Source organism: Pleurodeles waltl, chromosome 8 (assembly GCF_031143425.1).
Source record: "Pleurodeles waltl isolate 20211129_DDA chromosome 8, aPleWal1.hap1.20221129, whole genome shotgun sequence".
NCBI classification, from domain to species: Eukaryota; Metazoa; Chordata; class Amphibia; order Caudata; family Salamandridae; genus Pleurodeles; species Pleurodeles waltl.
Window position 1 is genome coordinate 662591434 of NC_090447.1, and position 26137 is coordinate 662617570.

General features: G+C 40.5%; 1 protein-coding gene across 4 annotated transcripts in view; it reads right to left on the reverse strand.

The window, feature by feature from the left end:
* DMD (dystrophin) overlaps positions 1-26137 on the reverse strand; it is a 6960831-nt gene that overhangs the window by 6051562 nt on the left and 883132 nt on the right. For all 4 annotated transcript variants that reach the window (XM_069204753.1, XM_069204754.1, XM_069204752.1 and 1 more), the window contains exon 5: positions 20016-20108. In XM_069204753.1, the coding sequence (XP_069060854.1) occupies positions 20016-20108 (93 nt within the window). The remainder of the gene's footprint in view (positions 1-20015; positions 20109-26137) is intronic.

Consider the following 26137-nt stretch of genomic DNA (forward strand, 5'->3'; position numbering starts at 1 on the left):
CTACACATCCTGTTTACTTCCAAGGCAGTGTATGCACTCTAGGGGCTCATGGGTCAGCATTACGAGCATGGCGAGAAGGCGGGTTGTCTACTGGCAGCCCAACTGCGACAGCAGGAGGAAGCTGTGGCAATACCAGCTATCCAACCAGCAGACGGTGCCATTGTCAACCGCCCAAAAGACACTGTCTACGAATTTGCGTATTTCAATAGGCTCCTATACATCCCATAGATGATGGTGGACCTTGCCCATTTAGATACACTCTTTGATAGTGTGTGCCTCCCCAGTCTCAGTGAAGCCGATAGGGACTTACTTGTGGAGGTAATCAGCATGATTGAGATAGTGTAAGCCATCTCCTGGCTCCCTTACCATAAGGCCGCCAGAGATGATGGTTTCCCTACGGCGTTCTATAAGTGGGCGGGTGAGGACGTAGTGGACTTCCTCTATGATACCTTCTGTGAGGCTGATTATACAGGCTCCCTAGGCTCTATTTCTAATGGAGTGGTGATTTCAGTCCTGCTGAAGTAGGAGAAGGACCCCCTACTCTGTGAGAGCTAGAGGCCCATTTCCCTGCCTAACGGAGATATCGAAATCTTTGATGGTGTTTTGGCAGCCCGCTTCTGAAAAGGGATTCCATCCCTTAATCCACCATACATAGGTGGGTTTATCCCTGGCCATTCTTCCAGGAACCACCTCTGCACCCTCATCCACACCCTATGGTTGGAAAAAGACCTGTAGGAATAAGCCCTTGCCCTCTCCCTAGATGTCAAGAAGGCGTTCAACAGGATCTAGTGGGGGTACATCTTCACTACCCTATTATATGTTGGTCTAGGGGTTGGAATTTGCTGGCTTTAACACTTGCCCTTCCCTTGACAGCAGCAAATCTTCATACCTTAAAACCCTTATTACTTCACTCCAGACTCACACTACACAACATGAAAATTAAATTGACAACCTAGTTTTTAACTCCATGCTCATTTACCAATGACCTCCTTAGCAGCAAATGTGACACATTCCATAAAAAGCACTGCTATTATTGACACCATCACTACACTACTTACTGCTTCATCCTTTTCCATGCTCATCATGCCCCATTCTCATTCATCTATATTCTCATATGGTCGTCAAGATTTAGAGTTTGGCAGAAGGGAATACTTTGTCACAAATGTGATGGATCTCCCATCCACTGCATTACAATATAATTATTTCAGATGGCGTGGTGCAGTGGAGAAATGGCTACCACCTTTGACGTCACAATGTTGATCTATGTGTGACAATAATGAAATTATAATGTGTCAAATACTGATGAACTAATGTGAAAGTGGTGCATTCAAAGTCAATAATGAGGTGCATTCACTGTGTTGTTAGAGAAAAGATGTGTGTGGTATAACCAGTGCTTAATTTGTAAATAAAAACGTGCTGGTGCTCAAAGCCCTCTTCTTAAACAAGTGGCTGCTGCAATTAAATGTGCCAGCACAGAATACTGAGGCTGCACAATCCTGAAGCCATCTCGAACCTCTTCAATCCATTTACAGCCTCTCCCTGCCCCTTCAGCTCACTCTTGCAGCTTTCTGCTTTCTCCCATTGTGACGCTTTTTCGTTTTTCTCTTCCTCCATCTTTCCATATCTGTCTTTTGCTCGCAGAAAATGCTTGAGGCAGAAGAATAAGCGCTGGCCCTCAAAAATAAGTGCTGGTGCTCCACACCGGAAACAACAAGCACAAATTAAGCACTGGGTATAACCACATAAATTGAAATGTAACCATTGATTATGAGTTTACAACCATCTTCATATTAATAGACAACATTTACCTTTACCACAATATTGGTTTTCACAACGTGTGTATTAAAGCTGTTGGCTAATGTTGAGAAATGTAGTTCTCCATCATAGTCACTTATATGAACTAATTTTTCTTTTTGTTTTGCATTAACTGTAAAATGGAGCCTGAATAAGAATGTAACCAACATTTTATAATGAAAAGTCAACATGTTTAATGTAAGATTAATTAAATATACAATTATAATTCTGTGTTAATGTAGCAGTGTTGGGCCTACTTGGAAATTCTTCATAATGTTTTAAAATGTTTTTCATTTCTGCTAATGTGTCCTTTCATTGCAGATGGCTTTCACATGAAATGTTAGTTTGGAAGTAGATGTGTTATTGTCTTATCTGTAGAGAGCCTGAGAAAGCAACCTTGGGGAAGGTACATAGAGAAACCAAGAATGTGAAGACTGCCACTTTTCATGATGTTGCAAATTCGTACAGGAGAGCAAGAGTGGCTACCTTCCTAGAAGGGTCTTTGGAACGCAGGAAGATGTTTTAAGTTTGTCAGGCAATGAGAGGAGACTTAACCATGTGTTCACCTGACTCTTGGGCATCACCAATACACTAATAATCATTTTAACTAGAACTTTCACTGATCTATTTTAGGCAGAAGATGGAGGAGAGGTATAGACTTCTTTTCCCCTGCCCCGCATTTTCCCAATGCTTGCTGAAAGCTACTTAGACTTTTACCTGACCCAGTGAGAAGACGTTTGGGTGAGCTTCTGAAATGCTGACACCTTCCCTTTTTGCTTACTTTTTGCCTTCTTTAGTTAGTTTCTTTTTGGCCCAGATGTCCTTTCTAACAGATTATTTTTGTCCTGTTTTTGTTCTTTAACTTTTGTCCTCATGTCCTATAGATAGGGAAAAGTCCCATGGGCCCTAGTTAGTGTAGTTAGATGACTTTTATTTGCACTAATGTGTAAAAGATTAGAAAAGCACTTATTATCTGCACATCAGATTTTGCTGTTGTTATTCTGTATCGCAGTGACTGAGTGTCTAGTTTGCCTTATTCTGATTTGCCTAAACTTCTTTCGGCATTTTGGTCACCCTCTGATGATTTTGTATCTTTAGAGCTTATTTTTGAGAATTGTTTACATTAACCTGAGTATAACCTTATAATAAAGCCCTTTAACTTTATTTATGATTTGGGTTTTTATTGTGTAGCCAAGTTGGTTACACTGAAAATTAAATGGTGATTGATGTCATGTTTAATCAATTCCTTAACCCTTGCTGGATTAAAAGACCTGTCAACCTCGATTACAACATACAGAAAATATTAAATCAGGTGGATAGGGTAGTGGTCACATTTGTGAGTGGGCATCCCATTCAAGAGACTCTGTATCAGATCCTTTGTCAAAACATTCCAAACTAAACATTTTTATTTAATCAAAACAACTAAATTGTCCTTTGCATTATCTTATCAACTTAGTCTTTAAACCAACAAACATCTAGCCTCATTTCCAGTACTGTGTTTTGTCTGGCCTCTATTTTCAGTTACTCCCTCATACTGTACACAACACTAAATATGTCAAATCTACACATGTTCTAACTCTCTTTAAAAATAGCTATGGCTGAGCCCTTTCCTCCTTCCAGTTTTTGTTCAATATCTCAACCTCCATTTTTTATACAGAATCGATTGGTCTTTGTCATTTAAAAGTTTTCCTCAATCTACTCAACCCTATCAATTTTCAATAATGGCCACTGCACAGAAACAACACTCTCATATATATCAAACGTCATACCCATAGTCCATAACTACATCATACTTCCATCCCCACCCTCTTCAACATTGTTAATCATCCTTTTACACACTGCTTTCTAGGTTAACTAGGCATTTCCGGCATTGTGCAAACTTGACTTGTCTCTTATCTCTCCTTCTGATCTTAAAACATTATTCTATAATCAAAGACATCAACACCTAATCTTCTTCTAGTGGACAAAAGCCCCTTTATGTTCTTAGTCTAAGCCACCTAACTCAAAGTTATCTCCCTTCACTTTACTTCTAATTCCACCCATACACCTCTTTACTGATAATATCAATGTCTTTCTTTCCAACTTATACACCCTATCTCCAGTCACACATTTCAATCTGTCTCACTGCTCTATAAGACAGGATGGCTCTTTGGTCACTCACTTACAACTCCTCCTTTGCTGCACCCAGCTCTTATATGAACTCTAGCCTCTCTTTCTCTGACTCTCTGAAATGTGTCCCTTGGGACATACCTTGGAGTTCTCTTAATAACAACCATGAAATGTAAGCCTTCATCTACAACACAGCCACTGCAGCACACTTTTAAATACTGGAGAGTCAGAATTCTCAACTATGCCAAACACTGTTGAAAAATTCGTTTTTAGGAGATTGGAGTACTGTAATAATCTTGCACTAGGTCTCCCAAATTACTCCTATGCTTCATCTGACAACTTTATAAACCCTGCCTTGTGTAATTTTCCCAGGCATACCTTGCCTCAATCTATTGCCACAAAACCAGCTGCCTCGCACCCAAGAACAGGACCACACACAATACACTAACAGTTTTATTCAAAGCAGAAAAAGTTTCTGGCTCTGACTACTTCTCCAACACCATATGATATTACACACTGACTTGGACCCTACGGTCTGCCAATTAAAACCTTCTATTCACACCTCGGCCACCGTGAGCTGCCTTCCAAGTCTCTTATCCAGGAATCCCTACTGCCAATATTCATGCTACCTACATGTTTAACTCAAAGTACATGACAGTTGATCCATGTTGATGCACATATGTGCTTTACATGGATATGACATTTATTTTTTGCTATAATTAAGTATATGTGTTTTGTCTCAGCCGATTATATTCATATCCTAGTGAAATTATTCAAGATCTAACCCAATATTTCTCTATACTATGGAAACCTCCATTTTTTACCTTTATGGTAAGTAAAAGGTTTCTGATTGAGATAGTAAAATAGAATATTTATTTAAATAAATAATGGGTAAGAAAAAGAAAAACAAAAATAACCAGTCTCCAAAGAAAAACTCAGTTGTAAGACAAAGTGAAAAGTTCACTAATGCAAGGCGTTTGAAATATGAGTTATAGACCAATCAGGATTTCATTTTCAGACTAATTCAAAAGATGATTTTCATAGGCAAGAAGCCAAAGATAGCCAGTAGGGATGAAAAAAGCAGCAAGGATTTTAGCATTGTTGCAATGTTGGGGGTATAACCAAAAGGCTTCTTTTATAAAGCAAGTTGTCTAATGCAGAGGTGGAAAATGGGCATCCCACAACAGCACACAATAGCAGCTAGGAAAACCTGAGGCTTTAACTGTGGCAATGTGGTGGGATGAATGTCTTTATCCCACTTAAGAAGATATTCTGTAGCTGAGCAGTCTATTTGAATGTCACGTTCTAAGATGCTCAATGTAAACAGGGATTCATGTAGAACACGGTGAACTAGTATTCCAAGGAACATGGGTAACATAGTCATAAAGGACCAATGTTTCAATACTAATCATTCAACCATGCGTTTAACACATAAGCAAAGACCTGAAACTGTTGACAGCCTTGCCCGAATCTGCATCAAATATAATCCACACAAGTTTACCAACAACATATAGTTTTATGATATTCTCATATCATTTATCCATAAGACAGTGCAACAAAAAAGCAAATGCTTCAAGTGACGGAACACTGCAAGTGCATAATGGTGAGCCAACTAGTATAGATAATGCAGACTATATTTGCAATATGTACAGGGGTCTCAACTATTGGGAGAGTTTGAAATCCTTGCTTATTTGTTAAAAGCATGGTTGAATGACTTCCAGGGGAACATTGTTCTTTTATGAGGGGGCACAAACATATCCTGATCCATATTTCAATATATCATCCAGATTCAACAGAGTTTGGTAACCAGCATTTCTACTGCTCTATATTCATACAATACAATAGGGTTCTTGTTCATAAGTCGATATTTCCCTGTGTTTGGTGGAGTCTAACACAAAAGCAGTCCAAGTACAGTCAGGCTGTATAGGCTGCACTGGGAGGGAAAATGATCAGTATATTATCTAAGTGTAAGTTTCAGAGCTAGCTTAACAGACCCGAGTACAGCAAACGTGCAATAAAATGATACAACTGAAATTAAAACAAAGCTTGAGAAAGTGCAGGCAGTCAAAACTCTCACATGTTTACTTATTATCAAACTTTCAAAAGATGTGTGAATATTACAGTTTCAAATGATTATTTTTTACCTTTCCATTCAATGCAGTATTCTATTTCTTCATTGCAGTAAACAACCTGCTTGTATCTATTGATTTGTTGTAGCATGCTTACAAGGCACAATACTTTTGGAAATCACATCCCATTTGTTTGCCCCACCAGCTTAGATGTGCTGCTTTTCTCCTTTCCCTAATGTGTTTTAGGGAGGTTAAAGCAGATAGAAGTGCATTCAAGTTATTTTCATGTATAGTTTCAGGTGTAAGTAGCAGTATATTTTACTTTACGAAAACATATGTACTCCTATTGAAAGAATTACTTACCCCTTCTGTGCCGGGGACGTAATGGTTATGTCACCAGCACAGTGCTCCTGTGCCGAGGACGTAACCATTACGTCCTTGGCCTGGAGCTCGGAGGGAGTGCTAGCGCTCCCTCCATGGGCTACCCTCCCACCTCTCCAAGGCAGGGATGGAAGGGGAAGGCATTTCCCTTCTCCCCCGACACCCCGACTTCCCCAGTGATGTCTGATGACGTCAGCACGCATTTGCGCACTGACCTCATCAGAGGCCACTTCCCCATTGCGCTGGAAGATCAGCTTCCAGCATGATTGGAAGAGAAATGCTCAGCATTTCTCCTTCTGGTCATGTGATGCGGGCCTGAGAGGCTTCAAAGGGAAGGAAAGGAATTTCCTTCCCTTTGAAGTCTCTCAGAGGCATTTCAGAAGCCAGATCGTGAAGCGATCCCGCTTCTGAAATGCCCACTAAACAACAGGGATTTCGAGTAAAAATGGAATTGGCATAAGGGGAGCGACCCCTTGGGCAAGGGTTGCTCCCCATGGGGCAGATCGGCCTATTGTTATTAGGCTGATCTGCCCCCGGGGGGGCAGAAACCTCTAGGTGCCAGGGATTAATTTTTTGTTTTTTTATTTTTGAGATGTGGGGAACGACCCCTTAGACAGGGGTCGCTCTCCTGGGGGGCAAATTATATCTAGACCATTTCAGGCCCCCATGGGGGCAGATCGGCCGATTTTTGTTAGGCCAATTTGCCCCCAAGGGTGGGCAGAAACCACAAGGCACCGGGGATTTTTTTCCGCGCCGTTTCACTCACGGTGAGCATCCCCTTAGGCAAGGGTCGCTCCCCTGGGGGGGGGAATTGAATCTAGACCATTTCTGCCCCCCTTGGGGGCAGATCAGCTGATTTTTGTTAGGCCAATCTGCCCCCAAGGGGGGCAGAAACCACGGGGCACCGGGGATTTTTTTTTGCACCAATTTCACTCAAGGGGAGCCACCCCTTAGGCAAGGGTTGCTCCCCTGGTGGGGGGGAATTTATTTTAGGCCAATTCTGCTCCCCATGGGGACAAATCAGCATATTTCAATTAGGCCGATCTGCCCCTATGGGGGGCAAAAACTACTATGCACTGGGGATTTTTTTTTGCGCCAATTTCACACAAGAGGAGCGACCCCTTAGGCAAGGGTCGCTACCTTGAGGGGCAAATTTATTTTTGCCCATATCTGCTTCCCTTGGGGGCAGATCGTCGTGTTTCTATTAGGCTGATCTGCCCCCTTGGGGGCAGAAACAACTTAGGCACCAGGGATTGGTGTGTGTGTATGTGTTTATTTTCTTTAAGGGGACAGCCCCTTGGGTAAGGGTCGCTCCCCATGGGGGCACATTACCTTTGGCCATATCTGCCCCACTTGGGGGCACATTGGCCTATGTTTGGAAGGCCCATCTGCCCCAAGGGGAGGCAGAAAGCCCACCAGAGACCAGAGAAGTTTTTTTTTCCACAATAAGAGGGTGGGGGTGTGGCCATACCCTCACCCCAAATAAATGGGGCCAAAGTTGTTTTGCCCACCAGTGGGCAGATGGGGCAATTACCCCTGATCGACACCCGGGGGCAGAAAGTCCACTTCTAATAAAAAAAAAAAAATAGTGGGGTGGTGGCCACCAACCTGTGTGGGCCTGGTTATGCCCCCTCCCCAACTGAAGGTGGTAACAGTCTTTCAGCTCTCCCCCGCACACTAAAACATCTTTTCCTACAGCAAGCAAGAAGACATTTGATTATTTTGAGTTTTGGTTTTACATTTGGGCCATGAGAGCTTGGCTAACTCTTAAAATCGGTTGTACGACGGAACACCAACTTTCAAAACAACTAGTGCCTTAACAACGAGGTCAGAACACCAACCTCGTTCTTACTACTAATGATTTTACCACGAATGCCTTAACAACGATATTTCGTTGCACAGGCATTCCTGATAAAAGCATTACTAATAGGCACCATTCACCCTACATCCCTCACCCCACCCCCCAACCCCACCCCAAAACCTAAAACCCCCTGACCCCCACCCCCTCCCCAAAACCAAGAACACCCCACCCCCAACCCCACCCCAAAACCTAAAGCCCCCTGACCCCCCACCCCCTCCCCAAAACCAAAAACGCCCCACCCCCCAACCCCACCCCAAAACCTAAAACCCCCAAACCCCCACCCCCTCCCCAAAACCTAAAACGCCCCACCCCCAACCCCACCCCAAAACCTAAAACCCCCTGACCCCCCACCCCCTCCCCAAAACCAAAACCCCCCACCCCCCCCAACCCCGCTTCAAAACCTAAAACCCCCTAACCCCCACCCCCTCCCCAAAACCAAAAACGTCCCACCCCCCCAACCCCACCCTAAAACCTAAAACCCCCTGACCCCCCACCCCCTCCCCAAAACGCCCCACCCCCCCAACCCCACCCCAAAACCTAAAACCCCCTGACCCCCACCCCCTCCCCAAAACCAAAAACGCCCCACCCCCGAACCCCACCCAATACCTAAAACCCCCTGACCCCCCACCCCCTCCCCAAAACCAAAAATGCCCCATCCCCTTCCCAACACCTAAAACCCCCTGACCCCCCACCCCCTCCCCAAAACCTAAAACCCCCTACTTACCTTAGTCGACCCCTTGTCACCTGCGTCGTCCTCCTTCGCCAACTCCCTTCTTTGTACCTTAACCACGCATGTTTGTTGTTCAAAACATACGTAGTTAAGGCACAAAATAACGGAATCGTGGTTAAAAAAAGCGTTGTTGTGCTTTTCGTTAACCACGACTTTCGTAAATAAAACGTCGTAATAAAGGATGTTTCCCCTTAAAATCCTCCCACTTGGAATGGTGAGGACTGCACTTTATGGACTTTGGGACGCTACCATGTAGAAAAATCCACAAGACCTAGACACATCTGAAAACTAAACATCTGGGTGAATCCAGGGTGGTGTACTTCACATGCACCCTGCACCATTTTCTTACCCACAATGCTCTGCAAACCTTCAACTTTGCTGGAAATCACACATTTTTCCTACATTTTTGTGATGGAACCTTCCGGAATCTGCAGGAATCCACAAAATTCCTACCACCCAGCATTGTCTCATCTATACCGATAAAAATTCTGCTGCATTTGTCAGTCTAAAAATGTTTTTTTTCAAACTGCCCTTTTGGACCCGATTTGGTTCCCCCTCAATTTCGACATGTTTTTGGCTCATCCCTGTCACAAGCACTTGGCCCACCTACACAAATGAGGTATAATTTTAACCAGGAGACTGAGGGGAATGATGGGTGGTATGAAATTTGTCCCACTGCAGTGATCCCACACGGAAATGTGGGAAAATGTGATTTGTTAGCTAAATTTGAGGTTTGCTGAAGGTTCTGGGTACGAAAACATTGGGGGATCCATTTAAGTCATTTAAGCCACACCTCCCTGGACTCCCTTGGGTGTCTAGTTTTCAGGAATGTCTGGGTTTGTTATGTTTCCCTAGATGGCTGCTGAGACCAGGACCAAAAACACAGGTGCCCCCGCAAAAACAGGTAGTTTTGTATTTGATCATTTCGATGTGTCAGATAATGTTTTAGGGCATTTCCTTTGGAGGACAGTAGGCCTATCCATACAGGTGAGGTACCATTTTTATCAGGAAACTTGGGGGAGCGCTGGGTGGGAGGAAATTTGTGGCTCCTCTCTGATTCCAGAACTTTCTGTTACCAAAATGAGAGGAAAAAGTGTTTTTTTGGCCAATTTTTGAGGATTGCAAAGGATTCTGGGTAACAAAACCTGGTCAGAGCCCCACAAGTCACCGCATCTTGGATTCCCCTAGGTGTCTAGTTTTCAAAACCTCGAAGGTTTCCTAGGTTTCCCTATGTGCCAGCTGAGCTAGAGGGCAACATCCACGGCTAGGCACTTTGCAAAAAACAGCTCTGTTTTCATTGTGAAAATGTGATATGTCCACGTTATGTTTTGGGGCATTTCCTGTCGCGGGCGCTAGGCCTACCCACAAAAGTGAGGTACAATTTTTATCAGGAAACTTTGGGGAACGCTGGGTGGAAGGACATTTGTGGCTCCTCTCAAATTCCAGATCTTTCTGTCCCCAAAATGAGAGGAAAAAGGTTTTGTTTGGCCAAATCTTGAGGTGTGCAAAGGATTCTGGGTAACAGAACTTGGTCAGAGCCCCACAAGTCACCCCATCTTGTATTCCCCTATGTGTTTGTTTTTCAAAACTGCACAGGTTTGCTAGATTTCCCTAGGTGCCGGCTGAGCTAGAGACCAAAATCCACAGCTAGGCACTTTGCAAAAACAGCTCTGTTTTCTTTGTGAAGATGTGATGTGTCCACGTTGTGTTTTGGGGCATTTTCTGTTGCGGGCGCTAGGCCTACCCATTCAAGTGAGGTACCATTTGTATCGGGAGACTTGGGGGAACACAGAATAGCAAAACAAATGTTATTGCACCTTGTCTTTCTCTACATTGTTTCCTTCCGAATGTAAGACAGTGTGTAAAAAAGACATCTATTTGAGAAATGCTGTGTAATTCACATGCTAGTATGGGCACCCCGGAATTCAGAGATGTGCAAATAACCACTGCTTCTCAACACCTTATCTTGTGCCCATTTTGGAAATACTAAGTTTTCTTGATACCTATTTTTCACTTTTTATATTTCAGCAAATTAATTGCTGTATACCCGGTATAGAATGAAAACCCATTGCATGGTGCAGCTCATTTATTGGCTCTGGGTACCTAGGGTTCTTGATGAACCTACAAGACCTATATATCCCCGTCCAGCAGAAGTAACGGTATAGTGCTTTCAAAAATCTGTCATTGCAGGAAAATGTTACGAGTAAAACATGGAGAAAAATGGCTGTTTTTTTACCTCAATTTCAATATTCTTTTATTTCAGCTGTTATTTTTCTGTAGGAAACAATTGTAGGATCTACACAAATGACCCCTTTCTGAATTCAGAATTGTGTCTAATTTTCAGAAATGTTTAGCTTTCTGGGATCCAGCATTGGTTTCTCACCCATTTCTGTCACTAACTGGAAGGATGCTGAAAGCACAAAATATAGTAAAAATGGGGTATGTCCCAGTAAAATGTCAAAATTGTGTTGAAAAATGGGGTTTTCTAATTCAAGTCTGCCTGTTCCTGAAAGCTGGGAAGATTCTGATTTTACCACCGCAAACCCTTTGTTGATGCCATTTTCAGTGGAAAAAAAACACAAGCCTTCTTCTGCAGCCCTTTTTTCCATAAAAAATAAAAATAAATGTTCACTGTATTTTTGGCTGATTTCTTGGTCTCCTTCAGGAGAACCCACAAAGTCTGGGTACCTCTAGAATCCCTAGGATGTTGGACAAAAAGGACGCAAACTTGGCATGGGTAGCTTATGTGGAGATAACGTTATGAGGGCCTAAGCGCGAACTGCCACATATAGCCAAAAAAAGGCTCGGCACAGGAGGAGAAAAGGCCTGGCAGGGAAGGGGTTAATGGGCTAGATGTTTATTACACACAAATCAAGGTTTTCTGCACTGGAAAATGTTGTGTCCTCCATATTAAAATGTGTTTTTCAACAATTTTTTGTACATTGATCTTTGGATTCCAATTTGGCTAGGGTAAATCCTAGCCGACACTTCTTTATCACACTACACTGATCACTTCTATTTTTATTTCTGACAATATTTTAAAAAATCACCTTACAATAGTCATTTAAAATTGAAAGGATTAAATTGATTAAGGGAGTAATTTTGCTTGGATATGATTCCAAATAGCTATTGGTATTGCTTGTGATCAATGGCACAATTCATACAAACTATTCTTAGATATATTCTGTAGTTGTTCTAATTACATTCTGAATCCATTTGTTAATACCTTGACTTATAATACTGGTTTACTTGACAAGATTGATATAATTTAGCTTTTCTGCTGCATTTCAAATGATTACAATTTCAGTGTACCAACTGAAAATACCGTAAACATTTGTTTGGGAATATTGAATTTATTGATTAGAGTTTGGATCAGAAAACATTTTTGACTGATGCTATTTCAGGTCTTTTATGGTACGTTAAGTTAGTGCTCGCTCCAAACATCTTTTACTACTTTGTTATTAAAATGGGATTCGGGAGGGGGTAATGTGTGACAACAATATTTGTGCACACTTGTGTGGCATTTTGTTGTGGTGGTGATATGTTCTGCTTGTTGTCTTGCTGAGCTTTAGTACTGCATTATTGCAATGTGATTTTGTTATGCTATGCTACAGTTGCTGAATTGCATTCTCTTCTGACTGTTGTATTATGTTTGAATTATATGGCTATAAGGTCAGAAGTTTATTTTAGATATGCTATAAGTCCAGTAAAAAGCATTAAATACCATGAAAGTTACTGTGGCAAGCAACCATTTACCATTCTAAGGTGGTAAAATGGTGCTACTTCAGCTCCTTGACTTCCTAAGAGATCAGGCAACCTAAAACTGTGGCAGAGACTGTATCCCAACTTAGCACTCCTATTGCTTACTTTATGTGACACAGCCCTAGATGTATAATATTAATCACATTTTTACTAATGCATTCAAATGATGTAAATATTCTATGTAGGAGTAAGGAAACTGAATCATAAAGTGGAGAAGTAAGCAGCAGAACTAGTGGGCATAGGTCCTGAAGCAGGTTAAGTGGAAATACTCCAAGGACGGGGAGAAGAGGGCGATTCTGCAAATATGGTGGAGCTGGAACAATGTAAGGTAGACCATAATGATAACCTAATGCAGAGATGTGTAACAAACCCACAAACACACACACAATCCACAGACTCGACTATCTACAAGCCAGGTGGGGCTGAGCAACAACTCCTACTGAAAGAACAAATGCCAATATGACTACTGAAGAACTCATTCATACAGCTCACCAACCAGGAGCATGGGCACTCTTGAGCACATCCTACACTCAGCAATCTAGCATACCAGACCCACATGCACCCACCGAATGACGTCACACACCCATCACCACTTAGCATTCAGAGAGATGTATGAACACCTCATCCCTATCACATAGATGTTCAGGTAGTATTTATAGGTACCATTTACAGATGCTACATTTGTTACCACAAACACAATTGCAGGACTTCTCAAAGGTGATAAGAGCAGCTCATCCTCTCACACAAAAGACATATGTAAGCCAAAGACATATTTTAATAGAGCTCCCCCAAACACCATTGCAGTGCTTAAAGATAACAGGACACAAAGGAGAATCTCACCCCTCTCGTATAGGTGAGTAATATGCCACAGACAGGTGGTAAAACTGCTACCTAGAATATCACTGTTTAAGACTAGACAATGCTTTACACTGGATGAGCACAGCCCTCTCACACAACAGACAATTACCTGCCACCTTACAGCAAGTGCAACATCCCTGCTCTCTCAAATACCAGCACTAGGCATCACACAGATGATAGTAGAACAAGGGCAACACTGTAGTTTGCAGCAAGCACTCTTGTAGTGTTTTCTTCCTAAGCGATAGTTAGTTGTCTTTTAAGCATCAATGCTACATTTTATTTTCTAGAAAACGTGATTCAAATGGGGTAAGGTGGGGTTTTTATTAGGCATGTCAGTCATTTCAAACCATGGCATATTTAGTTTGGCGGGCACCAAATGCCCTTTCATTGCAGGCCTGATAAGTGTAACTTTGGCATGCTTTTGAGACTTTTTTGTTTTTTTTGCAGTCTATAATGAGCACATTAAGCAGGTCCTTTAGAGCCTTATGGCACTGAGCAAACAAGTCAGTATAAGTTGAACAAGTCTTTATTTGGAATTTCCAACATAACAACAGTTGACATACATCCGTACCTGGCACAGAAGAAAGGACAAAAAATGCCAAGGCCATCCTGCTACAATAGACACATGATAGTACCTTTAAGGTAATCATTTGCTTCTCTTTCTGAATTATTTAACATGGAGGGCTTGTGTGACAACATAAGAGCACATCACTCCAATTCTGAAACAGCAGAAGATGTTTGTCATAGCTACCAGACAAGAGATACATTTTCAGTGCTATATAACAACTTACATGTGACTAACTCCTGTATTCTGGAGGCAAATAGGTCCATCTCATCAGCCAAAACATAAAAGAGGTCAGAATCACAGAAAACATATCTTTACTATGATGCAAGAAGCATGCTTTGGCAGGCAAAGCACTCTCAATTCTGAGACAATAACATGGAACTTCTTGGAATTAATGTACTTGGTTAGTTTTTTAAAGGAATTAAACTGGTATGTATTCATTGTTCAATGAATGGATTTCCTTCTGATGGCCATAGGAACCTTTCTACCAATTATGATTTGTTTTTATAGAAACCCTTTTAACATGGATATTTGGCTACATTTATAATCCTCTTACATTTATTCACAATTGTCTACCCTCATCCTAATGCGTAAATAGATGTATCAACATTTTATCTATGTATTAGTCATCAGTATAACTTTAATTCTATAGTGTTGTACAGGGTCATTGCTATATATATATTTATAGGTATTTTAAAAAATATGCCAGTTTCTGGAAAAGTCATAAAACCCTTTACAAACATAAAGAGTTACTGTATTCAGAACACTCGTTAAGATCAAATGCTGTCTAGTCGGCCACGTGTATGTGAGATATGAAGAGCATGATAGACTGTGACCCAACAGTGCTGACTCTAGACATAGTGCTTCACTTTGTTAGTTACTTAGGTTTCAAAGTAGAGAGAGACAATCAGTGCGAAATAAAACATATTCATAAGGCTGTAAAGATGGAGAAAATTTGGTCAGATGAGACTTTAGCACCTCAATATGAAGACATAATTCTTGATTTGAGATGTACCAGATAATGACCCTCACTCCCCTTGACCATATAACATTATTATGGCTAAATAGAATAAGTGTGTCATTAAGAAGATTAATCCAACAGTAAATGAAGGCTAAATATGATATCATGATGACTGGCCAAACCAACTCTTCTTTTGACACTAATTAGGCAAGAGTCATAGGGGAAGAGCATATAAGTACTCAGGAAAACAGTAAATCAATTTATACAGAAATCATACAGAAGACCAAGAAAGAATATGTGTAGCCCTTGTATTCACAATCAAAAATAAAATTTTGGGAGGTTTTGGTTGTTTGGTAGGTTGTAAAAGTTGTAGCCACCTTTGCCTTATGTTGGCATTTAACAGCCTGAAAGAGAAAAAGCCCCTTCTACCGTAGTAATGGCAGACTGGCTAATGCCCACTAGTGTTGGTGTTTCCTATTCTAGTTCTTGCCTTTGAACACATGGATTATGTCATAAATTTTGCTGAATACATTCTCTAACTTCACCTTATCAATCTAAAAGACAAAAGTCAAAATTATTAATAAAAGTTGAAAATATATCCCTCGTTTCTATATAACATATGTGAAATTCAGTCTAGTTAAGGAGTAAGACTATGTTGAATTAAAAGAGAATGAACCAAACCGTGGTACCAAAGTAAGGTGAACATGTCCGAGAGATTAACTGAAGACATGCAGTTCAGCAAGAAACATGGGGATCCTGTGTGTGAGCAACAGGAAAAGCAATAAGACCCTCACTTTTTGCAGCATAGGCTGTCACAAATGATCCGTCTCATTAACATTCTCTAGGAACCGTGGAGTGATTAAGAGCTGGGCCAAGATTGATGTAATTACCTTTCTCACTCAGGTTGTGACTTCTGTGCTTCCGGATTTAAAAAAAATATCTAGGTGATGATTTTAAGCAGGTTAATGGTGTGGAGCTCCTAGAGAGTTTCAACAAAACCTGTGGTATGGCCCATGAACTGCTTCAGGCCCCAGTGAAGTCAGGTAGCAGATCACCCGCTAAATGGTTCGACCTTGAGTGCACTAAGGCACATAACCAGCTGCGTTCGGCCCTAAAGGAGACACCCAGAGAGCAGGAAGTGGTTAGAAGCTGTAGTTCTATTTGAAAGAGCACCCTGAAGGCTAGGAAGATTGCCATTAGAGAAGAAGCCTTTGCTTCCTTAATACAAGTTAGTGAGCTAAGGGACATAAAGGCATTCTGGACAATCGTTAACCGTAATTTCTTTGAGAAATCCAATGGCTTAGATATTGATACTGTGATCCCTCCTGACCTTTTGGTCACCCATTTTTACAAAGCCTAATGAGAGGCCCGACAAGGAGAGCTCAGACGGTTATAACAACATCTAGCTGGGCCACCCATAGGGTCCCCTGTATATCCTCAGTTACAGGTGGTACCTTCGGCTGCTCCTGAGATAGAACTAGATGAGGTCCTTCTGGCAATAGCCAGCTGTCTGGCTGGGCATGACCCAGGCCCAGACAGGATACATACACTCATACATGTTTAAGGCCAATACTACCTTGTTCTCTTGACCAATGTCCATAATGTAGCTCTAGCTATTGGCACACCCAAAGGTTGATCTCATGCTTTTATTGTGTCAATATTAAAAAAGGGCTTGAAAGGCGACCAACAAAGTTACTGTCCCATATCTTTGATTAGTTCAACTGCCAAGGTCATGGGACGTATCTTGCAGGATCATTTTGAGACTTGGGGGGATTAACTCATTGTGCTATTAGAGGTTCAATTTGGCTTCCACCTGGGTCTAAGCACAGTGGAGATGTCTCTCAATTTATATCTGTTTATCAGTAAGCATATGGTAGCTAGGAAGGGAAAGTTGGACTTGGCCTTTATGGACCTGAGTATTGCTTTTGATTCTGTCAACAGGTCCAAGCTCTGGAACATTCGGACTGACATGGGTGTTGACCAGTATATTGTAAGCTTTCTGAGAGAACTTCATAATGATGTCACTGCCAGCGTCAGATTTGGCTTGGGTGGAGAGACTACCTCAGCCTTTAACCTGGCCAGAGGTGTGCACCAGGTCTGTGTCTTGGCACCGTTTCTATTTTCATTGTATGTATGCCCAGAGGAACATCTGGTGGAGCTAAGGGCTGACTGCCCCTGTAGAGGTGACCACAGCGTTCCTACTCTTATTTTGACTGATGATACCACCCTAATGGCAAGGGCTGCGGTCGGCTTACAACACTTACTGGATCGTTTTTGTCAGTTTATGACCAGTTTAGATCTGAGGGTCAATCAGGCCAAGACGCACATTATGATTTTTCAGACAAAGAAAAAGGTCGGCAGTGCCTTTATAGTTAATAGTTCCATGGTTAGCATTGCACTCTTGTTTTTATACCTAGGCATTCACTTTGATACTCATTCAGCATTCAGCCCCCTAAAGACCAGCAGAGCCACTACTTTTTTTAAAGCCACCAAGGCTTTTCTGAATTTTGCCCGTAGATTAGGCCACAAGTGTATTAAGGACCTTGCAGCTACGTATAAAGCCATATTTTATGCTGTTGCCTCTTATGGAGTAGGGTTATGGGGCATTAGCGATCAGCAGATCCTAGAAGTTACAAACAATGGTTTTATTAAAAGGCTACTATCTGTCTCCAGTAGCACCAGCTCATTTATTTGCCACTCTGAGGCTGGGATTGGGTATCTATAAACGATTTTATAAGGCTGGAACCACTTCTATGGCTGTGAATTTGATGTAGGAGTCAGACCACTTATTAACAGAGTTGTGCTTGCTGATTTGTTGAAACTGGATCGAGGCCAGTCCATCCCTTGGATAAGGTATATCCGTGACACTTGTCTAAGTTTGGGGAGTAAATATATATTCACTTGTCCAAATGTCAGGGCAGCTGCCTCCCACACTCCATAAAGAATAGGTTTTTAGTAAGTCAAATGGATGAGAGAACTTGGAGGGTGGTTAATATGCCTCCACTCCATGGGAACATGCAAATTTACGGACACACTGTAACTGCACCTTACCTTACATGGGTGTGCAACGAGCATCACAGATTTCTGTTAGTTAGATTTAGACTCTGCGCTGTGCACTTTCTGGCTGCTTTTCCCTGTCACGGCTAATATTTCCATAGTTTACCCGTCCACCCCTGCAATGATTATTCAGCACAAAGCACCATTCACTTTATGTTTTTCTGTAAATGTTATTAATTGTTGAGAAAACATTACTTGCTACCTGTTTTAAAAGAAGCTATCATTTATTACTGCAAAGCAGCTTTTTTTCATTTACAGACTCTTACTTCTGTGAAAATGTGTTTTTTAACTGTCACTTTTATTCAACACATGATAAAGTAGAGGGCTATGTTAATCATGTAGTTACTGATGTATCTTCTTTTCATTTGTGTGTGTCAGTTTGGGCTCTGTATATTTTATGACCATCTGTTTTCAATGGCTCCTATTGTCTTTTAATTTTTCCTCGCTTGCTGCATGATTTTATTTTCTTTTGTATTTATCTGTATGGATTTATTGTTTTATATGTTTGTGGTCTAGCTAGACCGAATAAAGTTGCTTCTGAGTCTGACACTTGATGAAATTGTATACTGAAGAACATTAAGAACTATACAAGAAGCACTACTTAACCTAATAATGAGTCCTTGTGCAAAATGTTACATACTAGGGGTGGATTATGAATTGAGCCAATGAGTCAATCGCTGCACAAAAACACGTTATATGGTGTAATGTATGTTTTGAAATATCATAAAGCCACAGACAGGTTAACTGAGTTACTTCCAAAACTGTACTATTAATTATACATGTTATAAGATTAATAAAGATCAGGAAAAACAATTATTTGAGGAGTTAAGACTGACAAATTTTTGTCTTCAATGCTGGCATCTTATCAGTGTGGTAACTACAATATTGATTGTTCCATATTTGGAGTGGTTCAGTGGTAAAATGTTGTAAACAGGCTGTGATAGAGCATTGACTATTTTACATATGGATGTAAAATTGCAGCAGATTAGGGAATTATCCTTTATATTAGCAGGGAATTTTATCCTTGTGTACTTTTAACAAAGCTTGACAAAGAGCCAATCAATCAAAGATGGCATGGTGTGGAAAACAGAGGAGCATATCAGATTTCTAGTCGGGGAGAAGACCATGTCACATGTTTTTGTTACATTTCCCCATTTTTCAGTTTAGGTGTCTTTAGCATATCCGAACACTCGAAGTAAGAAAAAGAAACATCTATATGATTTTCTTTCTAAAAGCAGTTTGACTTAATGATCAAGTTCTGCTGCTGGCAGTTTCTAAATTAAAGTCTACAATCTGAAGTAAGAGACTGAATTAACAAAATATGATTGATCTAGTGTTAACTTTCCTAGAGGAAGAGCTCCGTCTTCAGTGTTTTTGGAATTTTGATGTTTCTCTTCCAGGACAGACCCAAAGACAATACAGCACTGACTGCACTATATGCAGAAGAAGCAAGTCTGAATTAAATAATAATGGAAAATACATTCTCAATTAATTTTTATTTATGTATTTATTCTTATTAATCTCGATGCTATTGGTTTGTTAAGGGATTCATTGTGATTTCAGTTGGAGAAACAATGAATTGTCATTGTCATTAATGACAGTAGACATTTACTTGGTCATGGGCAAATTACGCTTTTTGATATTCCTTTTTTTGATTCTGAAAATTGAACAACTAATTATTTTGTTGATATTTGTAATGCTCTTTAAATATTGAATCTTTTAAACTTTTATATTGTGGTGATGGTGTATGTCTTAAAGAAAAATACAATAATTGTTTTTGATGTACAGCACATTGAAGAGATTCTAACATGTCTTAAATATTTATTAAAACATAATGAGATTAGTCTGTTAGGAACAAATGGTCTTACCTGCCAATGGAGGATTATACTCCAGATTAAACCAAGGGTAAGTTTGTGGTTTCCATCTACTATGTCTGTGCTTCCAATATTGACCAGTTCAACCTTTTGGATAAACAGAACATGACATATCACATGTTTTAAGACAATAATTATCAGATTATCTATTTAATGAAATAAACACAAACATATTCTACACAAGATTACTTATGTAACACAAAGTCCATCAGATCATAAACATAACATACACTTTATGAGAAATTATCAATGTGAAACTATTACAACATAGTTACAAGCTACTGTACAGTACAATTCATCATCGTACGAGTTGAAACATGAACTGAGTTATTGTATATGATTTCTACAAAGCTCTTGCAAAAAAAACATTTTAATTGAGGTTTCATATGATTTGTTTCAAGTTAGCCTGCTGATATTAATTTTAGCTGCAAGAGGGAATGGCCACACAGCATTGCTTTCAGCCACGTCACATTTTGAATCTGACCCCATCCCTTGGATCTGGACCTAGATATCTCTTTGAGCTGTTAAGGAGCAAAGGGAGGCTCAGCAACAGAACACCATGACTTTTATTGTGGAATCATTACCAACAAAGAATGAAATCTAATGGGAGAGTAACAAGGTAATTGATGGGAGTGGGTGGAGGCCCTTGTGACCGTAAGAGAAGAGGCAGGGGGAAAATTACCAAAACAAAAATTAAAAAGAACTATTGCACAAGGCCTCTGTGGAGGTCATTTATAGAAGAGTACCACAGAGAAAAGACAAAAAGAAAGATTCTCTGAAGCCTGCAATGGATGTAATGAGAATAACAGTTGTTGGAGGGAGGGGGTCGAGCATTGAGATTTGATAGTGCTGTGAGTGTGAAAAGTAACAATTGCATTATTTTCTTATTTTCACTGTGCTGTTAATGAAGTGAGCTGGTGGGATGCTTTAGCTTCTAAAGGACACTACAAGGTTCACCAGTATCATCCAGGCTTTTTAGTATATGTATAGTCCTACAGTACGATCACAATTTCGCCTGGGGTTTACACCTGTTTGGGTTTAGACTGATGTGTTTTACTGCTACTCGTACCTTGAGATGCTGCATCTCACTCCATCCCTTACCCATTTTTGTTTGTGCCTTAGGTACATGTTTAAGAACTGAAAGGAGGAATGATTGGAGACACCTCAAGCTCAACTTGTAATCTATCTGCAAATGACAAATGACTAAACTTAACAGGTCTCTCACTCTGAATTTGTACAAAACATTAATTAAAGCAAGTATCAGTGGGAGCTATAGATCCTTTCTTCAGGAGTAAACAGTATTATCGTCTTTCGTTTATCCTTGAGATGCATACATTAAAATATTTTGAAACTTTCTTAAGTTCCCCCTTGGAGCTCTCACCCTAAGAGTCATCCAATCCAGAAATATAAGACAGCGTAGGGTATCAAAGTCTTACTCTAGTTTTCTAAGGTATTTAAGTACTGGGAAGCAGACAAAATCCAGATTAGCAAGCAGCTTTGAGACTAGAAAATGTTGCAGCTTCCAACCACTGATGAATCTAACATCTTGGCAGCTTTAATAGGAATGAAAACTTCCAGGGCCAATTGCAGCTCTTTCAACTGAGATGCTACTGCCAATGGGATGAGACGTACTGGTATTACTCCTTCAGAAAGTCACTTTTAGGTAGGTGCAGCCATGATAAAAGTCTGTGTGCATTTGCATTGGAACCTGGGGTCAGGGTCCATGGAGGACTTGATACCCTTAATTTGCATCTGAATTAGTCTAACTTAAGAGGCTTATCTGACCATACAAGGTGATGATTCTCCTAAATGTTTGACAGAGATGCTAGTTTATCAACTAGTGGGGACCTTTTGACTTATTGTGTCATTTTAATAAGTGCCATGATTACTAAACAGCTTAGGTGAGTCCCTAAGTGTTGTGAATGAGAAAAGAAAGGTACTCAAACAAATGTGTTTGTAGATGTTTGCATTGTTTGGAAGACAGTTTTTAGTGCATTTTTGTTCTTCTATGTTGGCCACTCATAAATCTGTTTTGGCATGCAGACATCTTTCTGTAGTTTATATAGAGTAGCATACACAGTTTTTTATTTTAGGATTTTTATGATTGCACCATTTAGCATCTACATGATGATCAGCATACACTGTGCTTCTTGGTATGATTGACATATGTTTAAAAGAAAGCTAAAAGTCTATAAATCCTAGATTTCCTCTAATAATTTGTTAGATTTGTGGCATTCTAGAGAGTCACCTAAATCCTTTAGACTGTGCCTGACAAAGTTTGCAAATCACAGATTTCCAGCTTAATTCATGAGGATTTTTCAGACCATTCACATAGTTAAGTACTACTGAATTAGGTTAGGACATTAATCACTTTTTTCACCATATGGAACCATTGTTCATATGGCAAAACCCCTTTCCAAATCCCTTTAAAATAAGGGTAGAATCTGGAAAGCATTTCCCCTTAACTTAGATGCTTACACCAGTCATGTTTGAGGTATACTTCCTTGTATAAATGAGGTAGACAAAACAGTTGCAAACATACAGAGTTATAATATTTTTACCTTCCTATGCTCTTCATATTTACCTTACAGGGAACTCCATGTTCTCATCCATACTCAAACTGTTGGACTGTAAGTATTTGGTTAGGATTTTCACCAATATGCTGTGCATAGATCTGTAGATCCTGATTTTATGAACTAGCATATATAATTTACATCTGCAGGTGGATTATGTTTACATGCCTAAGTTCAATGAAGGAGCATAAGTAATATTTAGACATCTAGCCCTCTGTGTCTAGTCATTTAGGGATATTCTCTGATGCCTAAGGAAGGACAATTTGTTTCGAATATTTAAAATATAGATACTTGAGGACTAAGAAAATGAGCAGTTAGCCCATGGTGTGTCTTTCTAAATATATTTTACAGAATTATAGATAGAATATTCAAAATAGAGTTGGCAAATTACAATTGTTTGTTGCGTAAATTGTTTTGCTTAAATATTTGTTTTACTGCATCATTTTAAATTCCATTTTACATTATATTTTCAGAAACAGTAAGTTTGGATACAACATATCAGCCGCTTTCTGATCTTTCAGTTATTTAAGGTATTTCCAGTAGTCTCCTTTGCAGTAAATGAATAATGGAGTTCATATTCATTGGTACCTCCTACTTCAGCTTCATATTATTGTTTTATTTCAGAGGAAGACATGCATTTGGATAAATGTTAGATCAGTGTACAAGCAGGTTGACGTCTTCTTAGGCCTAAGCGTTGCTCAAACAAGATCTATTCATGTATTCTTATTAGGTGCCAGCTTTTATCCCAGGTTGTATGGGTATTTTAAAGTACAATGGAAAACATATGCCATTGGAAGAGGTAAGACAATAATGGTGAAGTCACAATGCGTTTTAAGGAAAATCATAATTTGTAAGACTACCATACATTCTTTTGTCCTCAATATGTCTTCTTATTCTATATCACTCAGTATCACACATTTACTTAAAATATATGTGTATGTGCTTTACTCCTTACATAACAGAAATACATTCCACGCTCCTCCAATAAGTTTATTTTTATTTGTGTATTTATTTTCTTTTTCACTAATTTCCTGTACAGTTTGGTGACCTTCATCTGTAATCAATTGTTAGTACATTAAGACATGGAGGCTACTGTCCAGTTTCATGATTCTAAATAAGTGACAGATCAGTGCCCTTACGCACACTTACACAAGATTCAAAAACATACTACCACCTACAAACAAAGTGCAATTTCTCGTAATAACGAAAACATATAACAGCATGCAACAAAGGGCATAGTACATGCATTGCATTAGCTACCCTGGTGAATTGCCTAACTATCCCATGATATGCAACAATCTGTTTCAATCATTGAACTGCACTCCTTTCTCCAACTTCTCATGCACCTAAAATGACCTTCTACGAGCCGCTGTCGGACCACCGCTCTGAGTATCGGGGTGCCGCACCCCACGTTTCTGCATGTCTTCTCTTGCGGTGCGGCAAGCACATTTTGTGCTCCCGGTCGCACCGCTTTTCCAGCCTGCCTGCATGATACACCTTTCCTTCCTTAACTGGTGGTAACCCTCTTCTTTCTTCCTTTTTTCTTCTTCTTGGCTTCCACTTTTACTTCTTTCCTTGTTCTGGTGTCCATGTTGTCTTCTTCTTGGTGTTCTTTTTCCCAGCATGCCATTTTTCTTTTTCCTTTTCTACTGCTACTTTTTTCCTATTCTTTCCTATGTGGCCTTCCCAATCCAAGATGGTGTCTTTCTTCCTGTTTGTCACTTCCTGTCTACTGGTATATAAGGCTTTCAGTTCCGGTCTTCTTTGCATTGCAAACATTTCTTCTTGGTGTTGATCCCCACTCCTGTTTCTTCGTGTTTTTTCTCCAGTTCCTGTTGCTCTTGGCAAGGGATTATTTCATTTAGTCCATTTTTCTTTTTTCCTCCTTTTCAGGAGTTAATGTGTAGAGGTTTTTCCACACATTTTGTTTTTTTTTCCTCTGGGACTCCTTCTGGAGGGTACGGACTGCTTAGGCATTTCCTGTCAAGCAGCATTGTGGCTACTAGAAAGGGTCACCCTTATCTTGGTCAGTCCAGAAACAGCAGAAGACCGGGTGCTCCTTCAAGTTCTTCAGCCAACGGTGGGAAGCGACGTGCAGACCGTGACAGATTGCAACAAAAAAAGAAACTGCGATGTGCGATACGCATGGAAGGACCGCAGGAAGATGCTGTAGAAAGTACACAAGCCATGCTTCAGACAGTACAACAACAAGCCCAAGAATTACAACAATTGTGGTCTCAGAATACTGCACTACGACAAGACTTGTCTTCCCGATCAATGGATGTACCTACTTTGTCCACCTCAACACCTCGATATTCTGCAGATCGCATAAGATTAAAGAACTTCTGGACACCTTGACAGTCTTCTTTGACTTTCGACCATACAATTCTCATCTGACAAAGCCAAGGTAGGTTATTTAATCAGTGCCTTATCTGGCCCCACACTAGCTTGGGTGACCCCCTTGGTCTCTGCGGATGATCCTGTCTTAAATAACTATCCTGCTTTTTAAAAACTCTTCAAGCAGATGTTTGCACGACCTGGGGTGGAGGGAGCTGCCGAGGAAACATTATGTGATATACAGCAAGGCAATCAGAATGTCTTAGAATATATAACCTGCCTCAAACAGTTAGCAGCTGAAACCAAAGGGTGGAACGTACTTTTGTAACCCTGTTCCGCCGTGGACTTCGAGAGGAAATAAAAGATGAATTAGTATATTCCACTCCAACTCGATCTCCAAAAGAACTGATAGATCAAGTAATGAATATAGAATATCGATTATGAGAACAAAAGAAGGAAAGATGAAGAACTTGATTACCGTACTAGCCTGGAGTACACCGTACCACATGCTGACCGTCTGATGAAGTCCATCCTGAAGTACCACACTCTACCGAGGAAGAGCCTATGCAGATTGATCTAGCCCGTGGTCCTTTATCTGACTAAGAAAAGGAGGGCAGACGGCGAAAGGGTCTTTGTCTCTACTGTGGCAAAGCTGGTCATCTGATCCGTATTTGTCCTGTTCGCCCATCCAGGCCTTCGGGAAACGCAAACTCCTGCCCCCTGTGAGGAGGAAGGGGACGAGAAGAGTAGAATTACCTTCAATATGTTCCTTCAGAGAGAATTTTTCCACCTTGTTTATATTATCTGTTATGTTAAAATGTTCAGAAGGTCAGGAAGAGCAGCTTTTTGCTCTATTGGACTGTGGAACAAGTGCTATATATTTGGATGAGCCCTAGGTCAAAGAGAAAGGTATTCCACGTGTTCCTAAAGAAATGCCGGAACAAGTACACACTGTAGATGGTTCTCCTTTGACCTCAGGACCAGTGGTGGAATCTACGTCTACACTCTGTCTGCATTTTGGTAGCCACTAGGAAAATATTACTTTTAATTTCATATCCACACCCAATCAGACTATGATTGTCGGAATACCCTGGTTGGCTCGGCACAACCCATATATCAATTGGGAAACAAGAACCATATCTTTGACATCTCAGTTTTGTAAACATAATTGCTACTCCACTAACTCTTACTGGTCTCCCAAAGAGT